The following is an 18,326-nucleotide window of genomic DNA, read 5'->3' as shown; positions in this document are numbered from 1 at the left end:
TTGTACAGAATGAGAGCACAAATGTGTGCAAAAAGCGACGAATGAGAAGAGGTTGAACCTGAACTAATGAGCCGGATCGAAAGAGCACGCGGCAAGCGGAGAGCCTCGGAAAGAGCTCCACGCTTTTCCGGACGGTTTGCTCCGAGGGGAAGAACAAACTTGGATGATGGTGATGATGCGGAGTGATGTGATGCTCCTCAAAAGCTACAGGAACAATCATCACCACCACCACCGCAAAGAAATTAGTCAGCTGATTGAGAAAACAACACTCGGAATATGGGCATCGCGCCAACGCAAATATAGGAAGCTCTTCCGCGATTCGGCAGGTTTTTTTTGTGGCTCAAGATGGTCTGTGCTCGATCACGTGAAGTTTTTTGGAAGGGATCTATGGAAATGGCCCCGGACGCCTCCAGAAAGTGAGAAATTACAAGAAAGACCGGAACCTATAGTACTAATTTCCAAGCAAATCTGTGAAACTTGTACAAACAACACCTGACACTGATTAACTGAACTAGAGTGACTGATAACACACATTTTACAATAACAATAGCTCAGAGTTTGTCGATGAACATTGATTTCGAAGAAGAACTAGTAAAGTATAGAAGTTAAAAATTTAGAGGTTGGAAGGTTTCGAAAACTAATAGTAGATTACGTCTAAAATATCTGGAAAAAAATTGATAACTAAATCCATTTAAGGGACATGAAAAACACCCGGAAAACGCCTCCTAAAAAGTGACAACAGGTAAAATGGAGCAATGAAATTAAAACCGGTGCACCTTTATAGCAGCCGACATCTCGCAGGCCTATACAAGTTTTTGCTGTCAAGTCCTGCAAGGTGTCAGCTGCTAGTACATTAGAGTTTTCGAAAATTAGGTAAAATGTACATAAATATGGCTCCTAAAAAGTGAAAACAGGTAAAATGGAGCAATGAAATTCAAACCGGTGTACCTTGAAAACTAAGACTCCTAGCAAAAAGTTTTCGATTAACAGAATGATCATCTCAATCTGGTCTATATTATGTAACTAAAATAACTTTTCCAACTTCATTCCGAATAATGTTATAGCAGCCGACACCTCGCAGGTCTATACTAGTTGTTGTCCTGCAAGGTGTCGGCTGCTAGTGCATTGAAGGTTTAGAAAATTAGGTAAAATGTACATAAATCTGAAACATATAATTCTCTTATTTATGTCCTGATTTTTGAAGATTTTCTTAAGAATGTGCGACACATTTACAAAATCACCTATTTTATTATTGCGTCGAAATTTTTAAAGGAAATTTTTAAAGAAAAAAATTATAATGTTTCAACTTCATCAATATACCCTTGCTTTTAGTTTAAAATTCGAAACGTTGCTCGAAAATTGACTCAAATATCAATGTGCTGATTGCAAGGAACATGAAAACTTTGAGGGAGTTTTAGAGCAAAATTTTCAGCGGAAAGTAAGTTCTTTTCAAAGAGAGCAAATATTTTTCTATACTTCTTTTTTTTCACTTTCGAAAAAAAAAATTACACAATGAGGAGAAAAAGAGAATTTTGTAAATGTGAAGTTAGAAAAATTTGGAGCTTTTTTTTGGAATTTACAAAATATTACCGAAAGTGCACTATTTACCGCCCAAAGCATGAAGAAACGCGTCGGTGTCATGTTTAAAAATAGCTGAAACTTGTCCCGTACTAACCCTAACCTCAAATACCGAAAGTTTCCCCTCAAATCTAGTTACTGTTTGGTAACTATGTGCCTGCTCCGCGAGCATATGTCCGTTTATGGTTAGAAGCTGGGGGGCTGCGCAAATGTTTGTTTTTCGGAGAACACGCTCTTCATATAAGGAGCTCTGGCTCCAACTTTCAGGTCACAAAGTTGGAAATCGCCTGGTTTTTTATGAACATTTTAGAAGAAACAGAAATGAAAAGAAAAAGGAACATTAACCTCTCAATTCCCAACTCCAAACCGATTTTATACCTTTCCAAACCCCTCTTTCGAACACCGGTTTCAAACCCTTAAAACCTATTTTTCTCTAATTTCTCCTCATCTCCCATGCTCTTTAATCGAAGAAACGGTTTACGTGAAAAGGCGTGGCAACACTAACGGAAACGTGATGATACCTGAGCACACATAATGAGCTCGCCGCGTCCTGAATGGTTTTGTTGGAGCAGAGAGAGTGTGGGAACGGGAGAGACGGCAGAGTCAATCAGGTGGCACTGATGGGCATAAAAACGTGTTAGGGAAGGGGTTTAGGGATTTGAATTGTGAAGAAGCATTGGAGCATCATGGGCTCCTTTTTAAAAGTTAGGTTTTGTTTGGGCTTACCTGAAAATTTGTGACGTCACTCGGGGGTACGGAAGAGGGATTGGGCAATTCAAATTTTTATGGCGAGATGTTTAAATTTTCTATGACAATTTTTTTGGCAAAAATTCGGAAATGTTCTTGATGCTTTTGGTAGCATCGAGAAAATTTTTTAATGAAGAGAGAAGCTTCTGGAAAATTCGAGAAATTTTTGAAATGTTCTAGAAACACTTGGAAATTTCTGATTTATATGTAGTTGTTTTTTCTGAAATTTCCGACATTTTTCTGATTTTTCAAAAATCCAAATTTTCTCAACCAATGTATTTTTTAACACAAAAATTATCAAATTTAGATGTTTCAATAAATTTTCCTGAAACCCGTGTTAGGGCCTCAGCTCTCGCCCTCCTACGTCACGTGGTGTCATGCTGTCCCATTACGGCTTGATCTACAAAAAATGCGGAATTTTTTTCTCAAAAAAAATGTGACGTCAGAACATTAACTTAACCATGCAAAATCAGTTCAAAAGTCTGCGTCTGAATTCCCGCTATTCTCGTAGATCTACGTAGCTCAAACTGAAATGGGACACTCTGACTACACGTGTCACATCTTTCCGATGGGGTGCAATTTTCCGGGCTATAAAGGCCGTAAACAACAGGGCTCGTGGAGCAAAACTTCCATGCTTTGTTCAAGGTTCTTTGTGTTTTCTTCTTTTTCTTAATGATTTTTCAAAAATCGTATCACTAAATAATTTAACTACCTTATCCTTATCCTTATCACCCCAAAAAACTACCAAAGTAAGCTGCCGGTGCTCCTCCAAAAGTGACGTTTGACTATTTGCTAATCACATAAAAAGTGAGCAAACATGTTGCCATGTTTCCGGAGCTTCTTCGCCAGGGACATCCATGACCATTACACGTTTTCACGGGGAGATAAAGCTCATCGAGCATTTGGGGCGAGCTCAAGTACCCGCACTTTCCAACTCGAAACAGAAAACCATCATCAATCGACACAACATCATATATCGAGTTTCTTTTGCTCATTCCGTTTTGCGTTAATTGGTTCACACATTTACAAATATACACACACACACACACAAGTCAACAGCACGCTTCAGTTGACCTCTCACTTTTTCGTAAAGTTTTACAAGAATGCTTCAACTTCTACTGTTTCTAATATTTTGCTCATTTACCAATGCTTCTTCCTGTCAAGATAAGAGTCCATATTGTAATCCGAATGATTGTGAAGTACGTCCTGGATATGCTATGGTGTACTGTAGGAAGACTTGTGGAAATTGTGCAGGTGGGGAGTTTTAGGGTTCTGAGCATTTGAGCTATAACATAAAATTACAGATTTTTGCGAGGACTCGAAATTTATTACGTGTAGTGCCGAACGGAAGAAAGATTGCGATGATATGCTATCTGACTACTGCCCGAGGTTATGTGGAAAATGCTACGCAAAGTTGAAGCCTGACTCTAAGCGGACAAGTTAGTTGTACAGCTAAATCGGGTACAGTGTCCTAGCCTGGATTTTTTTCAGAAACTATTCCTGTTACTCAATTCAAGAGAAACCCAGCAGCCACCAGCACAACGACGACCACAACTAGAAGTCCCTCGGTAAGTAGCGCCCGACATCTTCCGGGTTCACTCTGCAAACTTTTCTAGATTCGAATGAAGCAGCCCCGTATGCTTCCCAATGGGACATTCATCAACCCACCACTGCCGAAATACGAGAAGCTGGATGACACTACCTACACGATACCGGAGCATCCGACGGTGATTGACTATCCGATCGCTCATATGGAAGAGCTGATGATACCCGAGCCACAGAGAATATGGCCAGAGCCGGAGCCGATGAGAATCGAGCCTATCAGTGTGTACAGTCCGTACTCGTTCGTTCCAGTTCAACCGCAAGTTTCACAGCCATAGTAAGTCAGGGCTAGTACGGGTGATATCGGGCTAACACTTCATAAACCATATATTTTCAGCTCTCCCTGGTCCCCGACCCTCGGACTCAGTTCATCTCTTGACTCTTCTCGCCGTGCACCACAAAATTACTTCTCATCTTACTCCCAATACCCTCAGTACCCGGACGAAAAGCTCAACACAATTGCTCCAAATCCCATGCAACTTGTCGAGCCATTTCTGACTCCTGGGCAAAACGATCTGAATCCAAAATCGATGTCCTCACTGATAAATCTCCTGGGGTGTAAGGATAAGGATGAGGTGATTTGTAAGCACGTGACTGCGGATACATGTCTCTCCCGACCTGGATATTATCTTAAATTGTGCCCGGTTACTTGTAAAAATTGCAGTGGTACGTTTTTTTACGACTTCGTCACCAAAAAACTTCTAACAAAATAAAGAATATTCAGGATACCAATGTATCGACTCCATCAAAATCGACTGCGCTGAGGTGAAGGCTCAAGGAGCATGTAAGCTTTCAGTGGCCAGTGAGTACTGTCCAAGGACCTGTGAGTACTGTAATCCGCCAAGCGATATGGCTAAGACCATGTCCGACTGTAAAGATGAGCTCGAGACATGTGAGCAGTTGGCAGAGAGCGGAGCTTGTCAGCATGACTTTAGGTGAGGCATCCTGGATATAACACACGAGCCTACAGTAACCCCACAGCAAATAAAATTGGATACCACACGTGGTGGCAAGGTTCCTCATTTTGGTTTGATCTTCGAGAAATGCGATAGAAAAGACGCAGATTTTTCAACTAATTTTTCATGGTTATGAGTGTGTTGACGTCACTTTTTTTCTGGGTGAAAAATTCGCGCATTTTTTGTAGATCAAATCGCAATGAGACAGCCTGACGCCACGTGGCCACCATTAAACATGCTCCAAATCATTCAAATTCCAGCAAATCAGCCCTCCGTCTGTACTGTGCAAAAAGCTGCGGATTCTGCAAGATCCCGCAGTTCTACTTTTCCGACTCTCCTCTTATGGCGTCAGTGGTTTCGACACGAAAACTTATGAAAAGCTCATTAAACCGGAGGGATCGGTTTTTAGGATAACTTTATGTGTATTATTTTTTTATTTTTTCCAATTATTAGATCTCTTATTTTAACTTAATGTATTATTGAATTTTGATTTGACATAAAATAATAAAACTTGATATTAAATATTTGTGCCTAATTATCCGTGTATTTAGGTACACTTTTTTTTAAATTCAGAGTATTTAATTATTTCTGTTTCAAAATAAAAATACAAAAAAACTGGATGACGAATGACATAGACATAAGAAAATATATCTCTAACCGGGTGGGAATGTGCTGGGGGACTTTTGACTTTTTTTGAATCACAATTGAAAAAAAGAGGGAAAATTCGGAAAAATAATAGTCATGGGCGTAAAATAAATTGTGAGTAATTGTAATGGGTAATGAGCAAAAAAAAATAAATGTGCAAAATATACAGAACAAATATGATGGTGGAGGGAAGAGAGAATAATGTATAAGTTTTCACTTATTCGATTTCCGTTGAAAATCAAAGAGCCCTTTTCCGAGCAGGGCGCGACGGAAATGATCGGCCACCGAGAGGGTTGTGTCTGGAAAAATTGAGCAGTTTAAGTTTTTGTTAAGGTAGGCTCAGGTTTAGGCTTAGGCTTAGGCTTGGGCGTAGGCTTAGGCTTAGCCTTAGGCTAAGGTTTAGGCGTAGGCTTAAGCGTAGGCTTAGGCTTAAACTTATGTTTAGGCTTAGGCTTATGCGGAGGCTTAGGCGGAGGCTTAAGCTTAGGCGTAGGCGTAGTCTTAGGCTTAGGCTTAGGCTCAGCCTTACGCTTGGTAGCAGTCATTCTTTGCGCTTCAAATGTGTAGCATTAAATTTGCCTAACTGCAACGCACAGCTTCAACAAAGAAAATACTGAAAAAACTCACCAGAACAGTGATTATTCACAATAATCGTCTGCGCAGACGAGGTGACCGGCGGAGTTGGAGACACAGAATGAACGGACAACGAGGATACAGAAGTATGGGTGTTGAATGATGGACGGCGTCTCAGTGGAGAATTCCGAGCCTCTTCCGAATTCACTTTACACCTCTTTGGCCATTTTCCGGACAGGGATCGTCTGAAGTGAGCAGCGACCTCTTCCTGGGTGGACGAAGCGGATGATGAGACAGATGACATTGATCTTCGCACGGATGTATGTGGTTTCGGAATGTGATGATCAATGATCACAGATGGTCGGAGTGGAATGAAAGTGGAAGATGTTGGAGAGTCCAGTGATGTTGGTTTGAATGTTAGATCGAGAGGCTGAAATTGAGAAATTCATAATTTGTTTTTTTTTCAATGAACTAAGACTCACGCATTCTTCGGTGGTAGATATGCTGATTCGATCGGATTCCTCAGACTCGGTAGTCTGATCCAACTTCTCCTCATCTTCCTTGTCATTCAGTGACACTAGATTCGTCGTGTCAGCCAGGCCAACCACGTCAATATCCGGATCTTCGGGCGTCTGGAAAATGGGGGATTTTTGAAAAATTTGAAACAATTGGAATACGAGAAAAATTATTATGTGTTTCAAAATTTTGCAAATTATATTTGCAACAAATTTCAGAAAAAAAATGTGGTCGAAAATTTTCAAATTTATTTACAAAAACTTTTCAAATAAATTGGAAAAAATACGCTACCTGCACTGCAGCTGTCATATTATGAAGTAGTAGAAGCTGGTGAGCATTATGTGGATGAAAAGCAGTAGTTGGAGTGTATGGTGGTGGTGGAGCCTGGAGGTAACTGGCTGCCAGGGAATAGATGTCTGAAATTTTCAATACTTTAAATTGAATATCCCCTAATCGAAACTTTTTCAGCTTGTACTCTAGAAAAAAAATTTTGTCGCCAAATTCGGCAGATAGGCATATTGCCGAATTGCCGGAAATTTTGATTTTTGGCAAATTGCCAACTCTGCCGTTTGCCGAACATCAATTTGCCGGAAGTTTTTAAAGGGATTTTTTATAAGACGGAAACACTTAAAACTGTGCCTTTTTGAAATTTGTTCCGTTTTTTCTATATATTTCCATAGATTTTGAGTGCTTTTCAAAAGCGTACAATTATGCCGATTAAAATTGAAATTCTGAACTTTCCAAAAAAAAGCGCAAAACCACAATTTGCCGATAATTTTTTTCGGCAATTGCAGTTTTTCCAGCCAATTCGGCAAATCAGCAATTTGCCAGTTTGCCGATTCGCCAGAAATTTCAATTGTGGAAATTTTCCGATATACCTGAAAAATCGTTTGTCGCCCACCCCTGATGCAAAAATCATCAGAAAAGAAACGAATTTTTTCAGATTCCAAAAACTAGTGCGGCTGATCAGGAAAATTCGATTTTAAAACACAACAGTGAGGTCGCCTTTGAAATTTCCAGCTAAAAATATTTACACCATTTTTCAACATTGGCTTTCAAGTGAAACATATCCCGTTCAAAAATCCCAACTCACCATGCATCTGATGGCTCGAGAACGACGAGGAAGGTGTCACGAAGTTTGTGATCGGAGATGGAAGCATCCGAGAGCTCGACGAGTCAATCGACCGTGACATGTCGGCGCTGAAAATTGGAAAAACGTAAAGTGAGATAGGGCCAACACACATACACACGCAATTCAAAATTATAGGGTTAAACAAAATTGACACCAGAGGACAAGGGAGAGCACGTAACACATAGAGGTAGGCGCCCGTTAGATTTTATAGAGTCCATTGGAATAATTGAGAGTAGGGGGTACGGGATTTTATTGTCTAACACGTTAAATATTGGGGGAATAAAAAAAAGGAAAAGTTTTAACGCTTTTGGCACATATTTCAATAAATCTGAAAAGCTTTGTTTAAAAACAACTTTAACAGGTTTTTTTTTCAAAATTCAAGACACCTCTCACATTAATTAAAAACAATTCAGTACCTATAAAATATTTTTTACTTTTCAAAAATAACGTCGGTCATTAAGTTCATTGTTTAAAAACTACAAAAAAAATATGGAATCAATTTTTGAACTAAGACAGTCGAATTCTTCATATACAACTCCCAAGGTTTTTCAGACTCCGTATCACACTTTCATTGGCCAAGTCGCTACTCAGTCAATTCATCATAAATTGAGTTAGAGCAATTTGAATTGCTAATTTAAAAAAACTTGAATGTATGAAGAATTTGAAAAAAGTTAATTTTAGACCCGTCTAAGAAACTTCATCTAAATAAGGTCTGGCCTATTTAGCAACTGACCAAAACTTATAACTGCCAATAAGGGATGGGCGGCAAATTGGCAAATTGCCGAAATTGAAGTTTCCGGCAAATCGTCACTTTGCCGAATTGCCGAATTTGCCGGAAAAAACTGCAAATTGCAGTTTTGCACTTTTTTTTTGAAATTTCAGAATTACAAAATTGTGCGCATCCTATGAATGTTCCTACATCTATTTTAAAAAGAAAGTAAATTCTATGTAAATATCTAGAGAAACGGGAAAAAAATTTCAAAAAGGCACAGTTTTAAGTGTTTCCGGCAAATTGATGTTCGGCAATCGGAAAATCGGCACTTTGCGAAAAATCAAAATTTCCGGCAATTCTGCAAATCGGCAAATTACTGGAAATGAATATTTCCCGCAAATCGGCAAACCGACAATCTGCCGATTTGCCGAATTTGTCGACAAAAAAATTTGCTGAACTGCAATTGCCGCTCTGCCCCTGCTGCAACTTGTGGAAAAATCTTTTTTAATTCTGGAGTGTTAAGCTATCCATTTAGACACTATCCCTACTGACGATATTTTATTTTTGAAAGCACCGTATCGACATTTTTATCACTTTGATGTCAAACCATAAATCAATCTTTGCTAACGACTTTTTCCAATCCGAAAGAAATAAAAGCTCAATAAAAAAACAAAAAAAACCGTTTTGGAATGAGATGTATGTACATAGATATATTTGAGAATTTATTTGGCATAGGAAAATCATTCGAAAAATTTCTAGCGACAATTAACCGGTCTTTTGGACATTCTTTGCCTATCAATACATGTATATATTCATTTTTTTTGGATGTTGGGAAACGAAAGGATTTGAATGTTTAGATTGATTTTGAATCAAAAGACAAGAAAGGGAACAAAAAACTAAAATAAAATAAAAAAAATGTATTGGATATGATGATCGTGTACGCAAAATCTTCACCGATGGGAATGATAAGAAACGGTGGGGGGGGGGGGGGGGGAGGCACGTGAGATTTTCAAATTGAGATTTTTTGGATTCTTTCGATACTGTAACTTAATGTTTGTGTTTTCGGATGAAAATTTAGTGGGAAATTGGAAACAAATAGCCAAAAAAAATAATGAAAAATGGTCTCAAAGTCTCAAATTTTTCATTTGAAATTGTTCTATTCACGGTGATTTGGGTTAAAGTTAAAGCTCCAGTTTCATTTTTTCAAGAAATATTTGAATTTTCAAATGTAGAAAAAAATCGGAATCTCTATTTCCAACTGAAAATCTAACTAGTAAGTTGTATCAAACTCCTTATCACACTTCCATATGCCAAGTCGCTACTCAGCCAATGGCCAAAAAATTGAGTTGGAGAACTTCAAATTGTGAAAGTTTGGATTTTTATGAAAATTGTTTTAAGCTTTTTTTTTAATCTCAAAATTATTTAGAAGTCCATCCAAATAAGGTCTCAACAGTTTTTCGGAATTTTTTAATTTACATACAATCAAAAAATGGTGGAAACTAGGTAGAAAATTTTGTAAGGCTATCAAAAAAAATTTGATTTTGAATTGAGCCTGCAGAAAGTTTTAAAAATATTTCCGGAAAATCTACCAAAAATTTGAAAAAATAATTTCGAAATCCAATTTTTCGGTGATATTGGGTTTAAATATAATTTTTATTGAAGATAGGCACCTGCCTGAAGGCTCTCATGTATATTAGCAGTATTCAGGCTCGAGGCAGGCGTCTTGACGCCTACATGGAAGCCCAAAACTATAAACCCAATCAACCACCCAAAAAAAAAGTTTAGGCGCTACCTAAAATTTGATAAGAAAAAAAGACACACACTCCAAAAAAAAAACAAAACATCGTTCAAAAAACGGACGGTCTCGTCGCAGAGAGGGGGACAAAATACGAACGACAACCATTAGGGCGACGTCGAAAGGCAAGTTGACCAATTAGTCGCATCCGCTCGGAAAAAGGCGGCTGCGACGTTGTCGGACACATACACACACACAAACACAAAAGATAAATATAAATCGATCTGAAACTAGAAGCGATGATGTTGGAGGAGGGCAGGCAGGCAGACAGGCAAGGAAAAGATGCAGAGAAATTCGGAAAATTCGAAAAATGGTCGGAGGGTGTCTTCTTCTTCTTATATGTCTGCTGCTGCTGCTGCTGGGGCTGCTGCTGCCCTCCGACTGTCTGTAGACGCCCGCGCGGGAAAGGAGTACACGACGCAGACACACCAAAGAGACAAAACATGAAGACAAACATTTGAAACTATGTACCATTTTGAATCCCAATATGGATCCCAGCAAGTCAGCGGTGGAGCCACAGTTGTCGCGTTGCACAGGAACATTTTAGAGCCACGGGGGAAAAGTGATTGGAACTGATGGGGGCACCTCAAGACATGTCCCCCTCCGCCTGGCGATTTTTAAATTCTTTGCATTCTTCCGCTCTCTCTCTCTCTCTCTCTCTCTCTCTCTCTCTCTCTCTCTCTCTCTCTCTCTCTCTCCATCTCCTGTTCGCTTCCTCTCGCATGAGAGACATCAGAGAAAACAGGAAAACGAAAGGGTTTGGAACTGAGAGCACCTCTCAAATAAAGTATACGGTGAAGGAGAAGAAGCAGTTTGTTGGTTTTCCATTTTCCGCCGAGCCCGAGTCGACCTTTCTACGAAATTTACTTACTGAGGGCAAATAGTTTTTACATTTTTATTTTCGAACGAGACAAAAAAATTTGTTGATTAAACATGATCTAGTGGTAGTTTGGAGTCGGGAGACTGTAAAATGTTCAGTACAAAATTTTAAGAATTTTGTTACCAAGAAAAGTATTCCAGGCCACTTTTTGACTTTTCTACTGAAACTATGTCATTTGAAACAATGACGTTTTAATCATGTCCCTACAAAAAAATTTAGTTTTAGCGGCACTTTGAACTAGAAAAGAATAGATCTGAAAGTGCATTATTACGGGAACACAGAATTCTGAGAATGCGTTTGCACGACATATTTGACGCGCAAAATATCTCATAGCGAGAACTACAGTAATTCATTAAATTACTACTGTAGCGCATGTGTCGATTTACGGAAATAATGTATTAATTGGTTATACGAGACATTTTGCTACGAGACATTTTGCACGTTTAGGGGCGTCTGGGAGCTTTTTAAATAAAATTCTTAAAAAAATAGAAAAAAAACTCAGTTTTTTTTTCAAAAAAAAAATTTCTTTTGTTCAAAATTTTTGTTCAGAAAGTTAAAAAAAATACTTCGAAAATTATGTAAAAACCAGTATTTCAAACTTTTGAAAATCTGAAAACGTTATTTTTTGGTATATTTCTGAAAAAAAAAAGTTCATAATTTTTTTGAAAACTCAAATTTTAATAACATTGTTTTTTTTTAATTTTATGTTTAAAAATGTATTTTACCAGCTTTTTTGTTCCCTGAAAAATTCTTTCATAAATCGTACCAGTTAAAAAAAGATCTCTAAGTTGAACTTTAGTCCAAATTTGAAAACTTTTGAAACTGGAGCCCCAGCTAGACAGGGAAACTTGATCTAAGTAAGTTCCGAAATTTCAAGCAGTAAACACGGGAAAATAATTTTTACACAGGAAAAGTTTGAAGTTTTGTGCCATAAATTCACCTGTCTAAGGAATTCGTCTGTTTGACGTCGTTGTCGGGGTTGAAATTCCGGTATGTTTTCAGATTTAGGTTGAATTTATTTCACTTTTGACTTTAAATGAATCATATCACTTTTTTCGATTCAGGGCACGTCATTCTTGGAATTTTAAATTTGACACGAATTTTGTTGCCTGATATTTGAAGAGATCTGACAGAATTCTCATAATTGAAAACTTTTGAATATTTATTAAATTGGTTTTTCTTAAAATAGTTTTTGAAACGGTCGGAACTTTGCAAGTTTTGCGCGAAATTTATGAGTTTACAAGCGTAAATTAAGTGTATCTGTACCAGGGCGGCACATTTCGTTGTCGACAAATTCGGCAAATCGGCAAATTGCCAGTTTGCCGATTTGCCGGAAATTTTGATATCCGGCAATTTGCCGATTTGCCGATTTGACGAACATCAATTTGTCGGATGTTTTTAGAGGGATGTTTTATGAGACCGAAGCACTTAAAACTGTATCTTTTTAAAATTTTGAAACTTCCCAAAAAATGTACAAAACCACAATTTGCCGGAAAATTTCGTCAATTGCCGTTTTTCCGGCAATTTCGGCCAATCGGCAACTTGCCGATCTGCCGATTTGCCGGAAATTTCAATTCAGGCAATTTGGCGATTTGTGGTAAGTTTTGAATTTAGGCAAATTGCCGATTTGTCGTATGTTTTCACTTCCGGCAATTCGGCAATTTGCCGATTTGACGGAAATTTCAACTCAGACAATCTGCCGAAAATTTGAATTCAGGCAGTTTGCCGATTTATCGTTAGTTTTCAATTCCGGCAGTTTGGCAATTTGCCGATTTGTCGGAATTTTAATTTCAGGCAATTAGTCAATTTGCCGGAAATTTCAAGTGAGGAAATTTGCCGCAAGTTTCAATTCAGGCATTCTGCCGATTTGCCGGAATTTTAAATTCAGGCAATTTGCCGATTTTCCGGAAATTTCAATTCAGGCAATTTGCCAATTTGTCGGAAATTTCAATTCAGGCATTCTGCCGATTTGCCGGAATTTTAAATTCAGGCAATTTGCCGATTTGCCGAAAATTTCAATTCAGGCAAATTGCCGGTTTGCCGAAAAAAATCGTTTCCATCCACCCCTGATCTGTACTTTGGCATCCATTTTCACTTCAACAATAAATTCCCAAAAAATTTCAGATATTTTCAGGTGACATTGTTGCTGACAATCTGCGAATAAAAAGCGATAAAACACATTCTCGCATCCCACCCAATCCGTTATCACTTCAGGGGGGACCGGAATTCCAGTGTGTATGTGTGTAATAACAGAGGTCGAATCATCAAACATCGTTTATTTTCGTCCCCTCCGATTCGCCCCGAAAAAATAATCAACGTGTCAATTGAGAAAAAGCTCTTGCTCCGGAGGCGGCGGAGTTCGATCGAACTTTTCGAGCACGTATTCGGCGAGCACGTAGTAAACGAATTGGACAAGCAGATTTCCAGAATATTGACATAAAATTATGAATGCGAGTGGGCCCATTTTTAAAGAAAGAAGAATATTTCAGAAGCCGACGGAGAGTAATGTATCAGAAAATGGAAGCAGCTGCAGCAGCAGCAGCGACGAAGACGACTTCTTCGAACAATCTAGGCCAAAGAAATAGTGTGAGAGACCAGGAGGGTGGTAGAGAAAGACAGGTTAATGGACAATGGGGGAACAGAGTAAGGCAATTCAAGGAAGCAGACTGCTTACCTGAAATCAAAACTGTTCGTAGAGACTGAAACAGAAGATTCGAAGGATGTCTCCGAAGTGTTGCCACGTGCTCCGCTTCGACTGTGGAGCCATCTGGAATTGTTAAATTATTTTTTTATTGTATTTTTGTGCTTGAAATGTGTTATTACGGTAACACAAAATTCTGGCAATGCGTATCGCGCAAAATATCTCGTAGCGAAAACTATAGTAATTCTTTAAATGGCTACTGTAGCTCTTGTATCGATTTACAGGCTCGAATTTTGAAATGAGTGAAACTCGTTTATTCATCGATAGTATATTTAAATTAGGCAACAAATGAGAGAATAATACGACGAAACGAACAAATTACTTTCGAAAATCGAGACGGTAAATCGACACAACCGCTACAGTAGTAATTTAAAGTGTTACTGTAGTTTTCGCTACGAGATATTTTGCGCGTCAAATATGCTTTGCAATATGCGTTCTCTAAATTTTGTGTTCCCGTAATATATGTTTCTTCAAAATCATTCAAAAAAAATTATGCGAAAACTAGGACTGTTCTGTTTTTCTACGAAAAACATTTGCCGATTTGCCGGAAATTTCAATTCCGACATTTTGCCGATTTGCCTGAAAAAATGATTTGCCGCCCACCCCTGAATTAATCTATAAAAATTGGAAATTACACTACTCTTTAAAGACGCACACCTTTTCGCATCCAAGAAAAATTGTAGTTTCGAGACTGGACCCAAAATTTCGCGATTTGGGTCTCGCAGCGAAATCCAAGAGCACTTTCCGCAGAATTGCACAGCTTCCAATCACGTACCTGATATCCCGCCGCGATCGTACCGTAATCTAAGTGTGAGCGATACGGTACGATCGCACCGAGATATCAGGCTTATGCGTGAACAGAATTTCTGTGAGTAACACATATTACAGGAATACAAAATTCTGAGAATGCGTAATGCGCAACATATTTGACGCGCAAAATATCTCGTAGCGAAAACTACAGTAATTCTTTGAATGATTACTGTAACGTGTGTGACGATTTAATTTTAAGACGAAGAATCAAAGAAGCAAAATTGAATATCGCTGTCACAATTCGAGAATAAATTAATCTCAATAATCGAGCCCGTAAATCGACACAAGCTTAGAGAATTACTGTAGTTTTCGCTACGAGATATTTTGCGCGTCAAATATGTTGCTCAATACGCATTCTCAAAATTTTTGGTTCCTGTAACGCGTAACATGCTGATGAAATTCTCAAATTTTTTCATTTTCCACGTGTTTCATGAACAAATTCGCTTATCAATTTTCAACACCGCATTCCATTCCGCCTTTTTCTGAATCACATTGATGTTGTCATCACAGGAAAAAAAACCGTGCGGCTTATGTTTTTTAAACAACAGGAGAATAGGCAAACATATAAGCAAGAACAAAAAACATTTTAATTTTGGAAAACTTAAAAAAAAAACCAACTTCCACATTTGCAAATGTCGATGGTCAATCATTTCGGGGACCATATCATTTTCGGCATGAGGAGACGCCATTTTTTCTCGGAAAATTCAGCCAATTGGTTGAGTGAATTGTGAAAAAAAAAGTGAAAAATATATAATATTTGGTATGTTAGTGGTTATCAGTATCACGCCGGCGGGTCGGAGGACAGCGGTCGCGCTGTTATCAGTTTTTTCCCCTAATTTTCCTAGAGAATTATTTAAACAAGCCAAGCGAAATTTTAATGTTTTTCGCCCCCTTCTTCGCGTCAACGTCATTGTCACACGATCTCTGGAAAAAGTGTTTGTGTTTCTTTATTCAAAGTTCACATCATTTTAGACCGTTGCAATTCTATCACAATTGATTGTCTTATAAAAACACAGAAACAACGGTTAGGTACCCGATGCATGCAGCTTGGTAGTTTTCAGAGTCGCACGTTAAAATTGAGAAAATAGAAGGAAAAAAGTGAGAAAATAGAATGGCAGGGGTTTTCTATCCAAACAAAGTGTACAGTATGTATGTGTGAGAGGGCTTTATATTCAGTGATGAATTTCCGAGACGTTGCTCAACTCGTTCATCGAATGTCCAAACTTCATGTGAATCACGATGAAGACTACGCCGAGCACAATGGCCAGGGATCCGACGACGAGATAGGCTATTCCGAGGAATGAGTTCTTGCCTCCAGCCCAACTTGTTGTCGATATCACAAACTCTTTCTTTCCGCCGAATGATTGAACTGGGTAGTCTGAAAAGAGGGAAATTTGAATGGAAATATTAACCAGATGCTAAAATTTTGCGATTTGTGTTGTAAGAATACGGTAGCAGGTCTCGACACGACCGAAAATTGTTGAAATCTAAAAATATAGGAAATACATATGTAGTCCGTTAAAGGTGAAGTATCGATTATTGCTTTTTTAAAATAAACCAAAAATTGACTGAAAATCAGAAAAAAAACTAGAAAGGAGAAACATTTTCGACTTTACACAAAAATTCCGATTTTTCCAAAACTAGCTTGAAATTTTGGCCATTTTCCTTCTTTTTTTTAGAAGAAAATTACATTTTTTATGTTTTCTCTCATCAAAACAAAGAAAATTCGATAAGAATTTTTTTTTGTTAAAATATAAACTTTTTTCACGATTTTCCGACTTTCTCCGAAAAACTTTTCAATGGTTTCTCATTTAGGCGGAAATTCGAACGAAAAGTTGAAAAATAGCATTTTTCCCGTTTTTCTTGTGTAGTATTTCTAAATTTCCTCGTTTTCTCGTTTTCTATTATTTTCTCCATTTCAACAATTTTTGGTCGTGTACTATCGTATTATTGACTCCCAAATTGTAAAATTCGCGTCGATGTATGTGCTTACTATTCTCGACTGTCAAAATATAAGTTCCCTGGGGGAGTCCATTTGAAAACAATGGATTCGTGGTCCGGTCGACTATTCTCCACAGCTTTTTGAAATATGGAAGAGCTGCCGTTCGCATCCAAACAATGAAATCCACGTTCTCAAAACCGCCAACTTCACACGGATTTTTGCTCCAATTCGGTGGTTTCGTGGTATTCTGTAATTTGATTTTTTTTAATTTCTCCATTAATATGTTCCCCTTTTGTTATTCTCCCATTGTCAACACAGCTCTATACAAGAACAATGAGCCCCACACATCAACAGCTGTTGCGCGCGAGCACAGTGTGTGTGTGAGTGTGACCTTAATTTTATGACGTCAGTACGTTGAATGCGTCACAGAGGTTGCCATCATTCAACGGGGGATTCTTGAATTTCCGATCCTTGTCCACATTCCAGATGACACCCTGAGTCGTCACGGGTACCATGGTAACGATGCCTGTGTCGGCACGATGAGCCAGCGTGAAAGTGTCTGGAAATGGATTGGTTAATCGGTGAATTTAGGAGAGCCAGATGCGTGCGGCTGAGCACACAGCGTTGGTATCCCACCGCAGCTGCTGCTGCTCACAGCGAGATACTCAGGTCATTCGGAATATCGAAGACACTTACCGTTGAATATCGAATTGGCAATCGCACCGCATGGAGCAATTGGCTTCTTTGTCGCAGGGTCAATGTCGAATGGAGCACAGTCCTTCACGTTCTGAAAGCAATTTAAAATTTAATAAACGAATATTCTATAGCGTCGCTGCTTCAAATTTGAATCAATTTACCGTCAAATCTCCAAGATATTGCTGATCATTCCGGCTTTTCACGTATCGCCGATGATTTTGATAGTAATTCTCGAGATTATAGTACAAGAAGACGTCTCCGTCGAACGCATTTGGTAAATTAATTTGCAATTGGCACGGTGATAAGCAATTGGTGTATTCGACGGTGAACTCGGAAACCGCGTCGGAAGCGATGAATAGGAAGACGCCGATGGGTAGAAAGATGGCTCCGATGACGAAAACCGTTGGAATTACTGTGGTTGCTGTGAGAATCGGTTGCCATGCGGGGAGTTTTTGCTGTCGAAGGGCGCTTGCTGCAATAAAAAGGGTTTTTATGAAGCCAAGCGTGGTATTTTTGAAAATATTTGAGACCCCAATCAAACAGGATTCAGTGGGCGGAACCGAAATTGTGAATTTTGCAGCCAACGCACGCTTTTTCAGCAACCCTCGCGCGTTTTTTACCGTGCGAGGGTTGCGCAAAAAGCGCGCGGGTGTTGCGAAATTCAAACTCTCGGCTCCACCCACTGTGAATTCCGTTTTCGAAAATACTTCAAAACTTCTGGCTTAACTGAAATTTGTTGGAAAAATTACACGAAAAACTCACCCTTCGGCCGATTTTTCAGCACTTTTTCCGTTTGAACCCCGTCAGCACCAATACCACTCACTTGCGTCGACGTCGGAACGGCGTCTCTCGGCGGCATTCTAAACCAACTTGATATTTTTGTGAACATTTTAATCGAAAAATTAGAAATGAAAAGATTTGGTCGAAAAGGTTAAAAAAGGACGAATGAAACGCAGTTAGTTCACAAACAACTGACTTTATGCGTCATGGTGAGGCCTTTCTTTGCTTCTCTAAATCTCTTTCTTCGCGTTTGCCGAATCG

General features: G+C 38.7%; 5 protein-coding genes and 6 non-coding genes across 17 annotated transcripts; 7 read left to right on the top strand and 4 right to left on the bottom strand.

Moving 5' to 3' along the window:
* Positions 1 to 9: 9 nt before the first annotated feature.
* Positions 10 to 131, top strand: M01H9.7. The gene has a single exon (NR_053096.1). It is a non-coding gene; the product is annotated as an Unclassified non-coding RNA M01H9.7 (non-coding RNA).
* A 2,112-nt stretch (positions 132 to 2,243) lies between these two features.
* M01H9.2 (ShKT domain-containing protein) lies at positions 2,244 to 5,405 on the top strand. The gene is made up of 7 exons (NM_068173.4): positions 2,244 to 3,579; positions 3,630 to 3,764; positions 3,817 to 3,893; positions 3,942 to 4,204; positions 4,265 to 4,593; positions 4,652 to 4,862; positions 5,144 to 5,405. The coding sequence occupies exons 1-7, from the start codon at positions 3,429 to 3,431 to the stop codon at positions 5,295 to 5,297; spliced, it is 1,320 nt and encodes a 439-aa protein (NP_500574.2). The 5' UTR covers positions 2,244 to 3,428; the 3' UTR covers positions 5,298 to 5,405.
* R08C7.12 (Flocculation protein FLO11-like) lies at positions 5,346 to 15,737 on the bottom strand (the record flags this gene model as incomplete). Of its 4 annotated transcripts, NM_001268332.2 has the most annotated exons (7): positions 5,346 to 5,827; positions 6,156 to 6,531; positions 6,584 to 6,733; positions 6,909 to 7,033; positions 7,711 to 7,817; positions 13,811 to 13,903; positions 15,266 to 15,737. In NM_001268332.2, 7 exons carry the CDS (start codon positions 15,334 to 15,336, stop codon positions 5,742 to 5,744), a joined length of 1,008 nt encoding a protein of 335 aa, NP_001255261.1. The 4 variants fall into 4 exon arrangements, with proteins under 4 accessions (NP_001255261.1, NP_001294628.1, NP_001255262.1 ...); NM_001307699.3 differs by lacking the exons at positions 13,811 to 13,903; positions 15,266 to 15,737 and adding an exon at positions 10,728 to 12,122 and having other exon boundaries at positions 5,357 to 5,827; NM_001268333.4 differs by lacking the exons at positions 13,811 to 13,903; positions 15,266 to 15,737 and having other exon boundaries at positions 5,441 to 5,827.
* Positions 5,873 to 5,933, top strand: R08C7.18. Its single transcript, NR_131471.1, has one exon. It is a non-coding gene; the product is annotated as an Unclassified non-coding RNA R08C7.18 (non-coding RNA).
* On the top strand, positions 10,539 to 10,703 carry R08C7.11 (uncharacterized protein; the record flags this gene model as incomplete). Its single annotated transcript, NM_068171.1, has 1 exon — positions 10,539 to 10,703. The coding sequence occupies one exon, from the start codon at positions 10,539 to 10,541 to the stop codon at positions 10,701 to 10,703; it is 165 nt and encodes a 54-aa protein (NP_500572.1).
* R08C7.16 lies at positions 10,894 to 10,963 on the top strand. The gene has a single exon (NR_053095.1). It is a non-coding gene; the product is annotated as an Unclassified non-coding RNA R08C7.16 (non-coding RNA).
* R08C7.1 (uncharacterized protein) lies at positions 13,457 to 13,600 on the bottom strand (the record flags this gene model as incomplete). The annotated part of the gene is made up of 1 exon (NM_068170.1): positions 13,457 to 13,600. One exon carries the CDS (start codon positions 13,598 to 13,600, stop codon positions 13,457 to 13,459), a length of 144 nt encoding a protein of 47 aa, NP_500571.1.
* Positions 14,600 to 14,697, bottom strand: mir-243. The gene has a single exon (NR_002386.2). It is a non-coding gene; the product is annotated as a pre-microRNA mir-243 (primary transcript).
* chat-1 (CDC50 family protein chat-1) lies at positions 15,579 to 18,145 on the bottom strand (the record flags this gene model as incomplete). 4 transcript variants are annotated; one of them, NM_001028161.4, is made up of 6 exons in its annotated part: positions 15,579 to 16,025; positions 16,641 to 16,836; positions 17,003 to 17,148; positions 17,286 to 17,376; positions 17,447 to 17,757; positions 18,048 to 18,145. In NM_001028161.4, 6 exons carry the CDS (start codon positions 18,142 to 18,144, stop codon positions 15,820 to 15,822), a joined length of 1,047 nt encoding a protein of 348 aa, NP_001023332.1. The 4 variants fall into 4 exon arrangements, 3 of the variants coding, with proteins under 3 accessions (NP_001023332.1, NP_001040979.1, NP_001368332.1); NR_138505.1 differs by having other exon boundaries at positions 15,820 to 16,025; positions 16,641 to 17,148; positions 18,048 to 18,144; NM_001047514.4 differs by lacking the exons at positions 17,286 to 17,376; positions 17,447 to 17,757; positions 18,048 to 18,145 and having other exon boundaries at positions 15,820 to 16,025; positions 17,003 to 17,104.
* Positions 17,814 to 18,038, top strand: R08C7.17. Its single transcript, NR_053093.1, has one exon. It is a non-coding gene; the product is annotated as an Unclassified non-coding RNA R08C7.17 (non-coding RNA).
* Positions 17,837 to 17,970, top strand: R08C7.19. Its single transcript, NR_101910.1, has one exon. It is a non-coding gene; the product is annotated as a small nucleolar RNA R08C7.19 (small nucleolar RNA).
* Positions 18,146 to 18,326: the final 181 nt, after the last annotated feature.

The sequence above is a fragment of the Caenorhabditis elegans genome, chromosome IV, assembly GCF_000002985.6.
Source record: "Caenorhabditis elegans chromosome IV".
NCBI classification, from domain to species: Eukaryota; Metazoa; Nematoda; class Chromadorea; order Rhabditida; family Rhabditidae; genus Caenorhabditis; species Caenorhabditis elegans.
The sequence above is the reverse complement of the archived record's forward strand: the minus strand, read 5'-3'. Positions and strand labels throughout refer to the sequence as shown.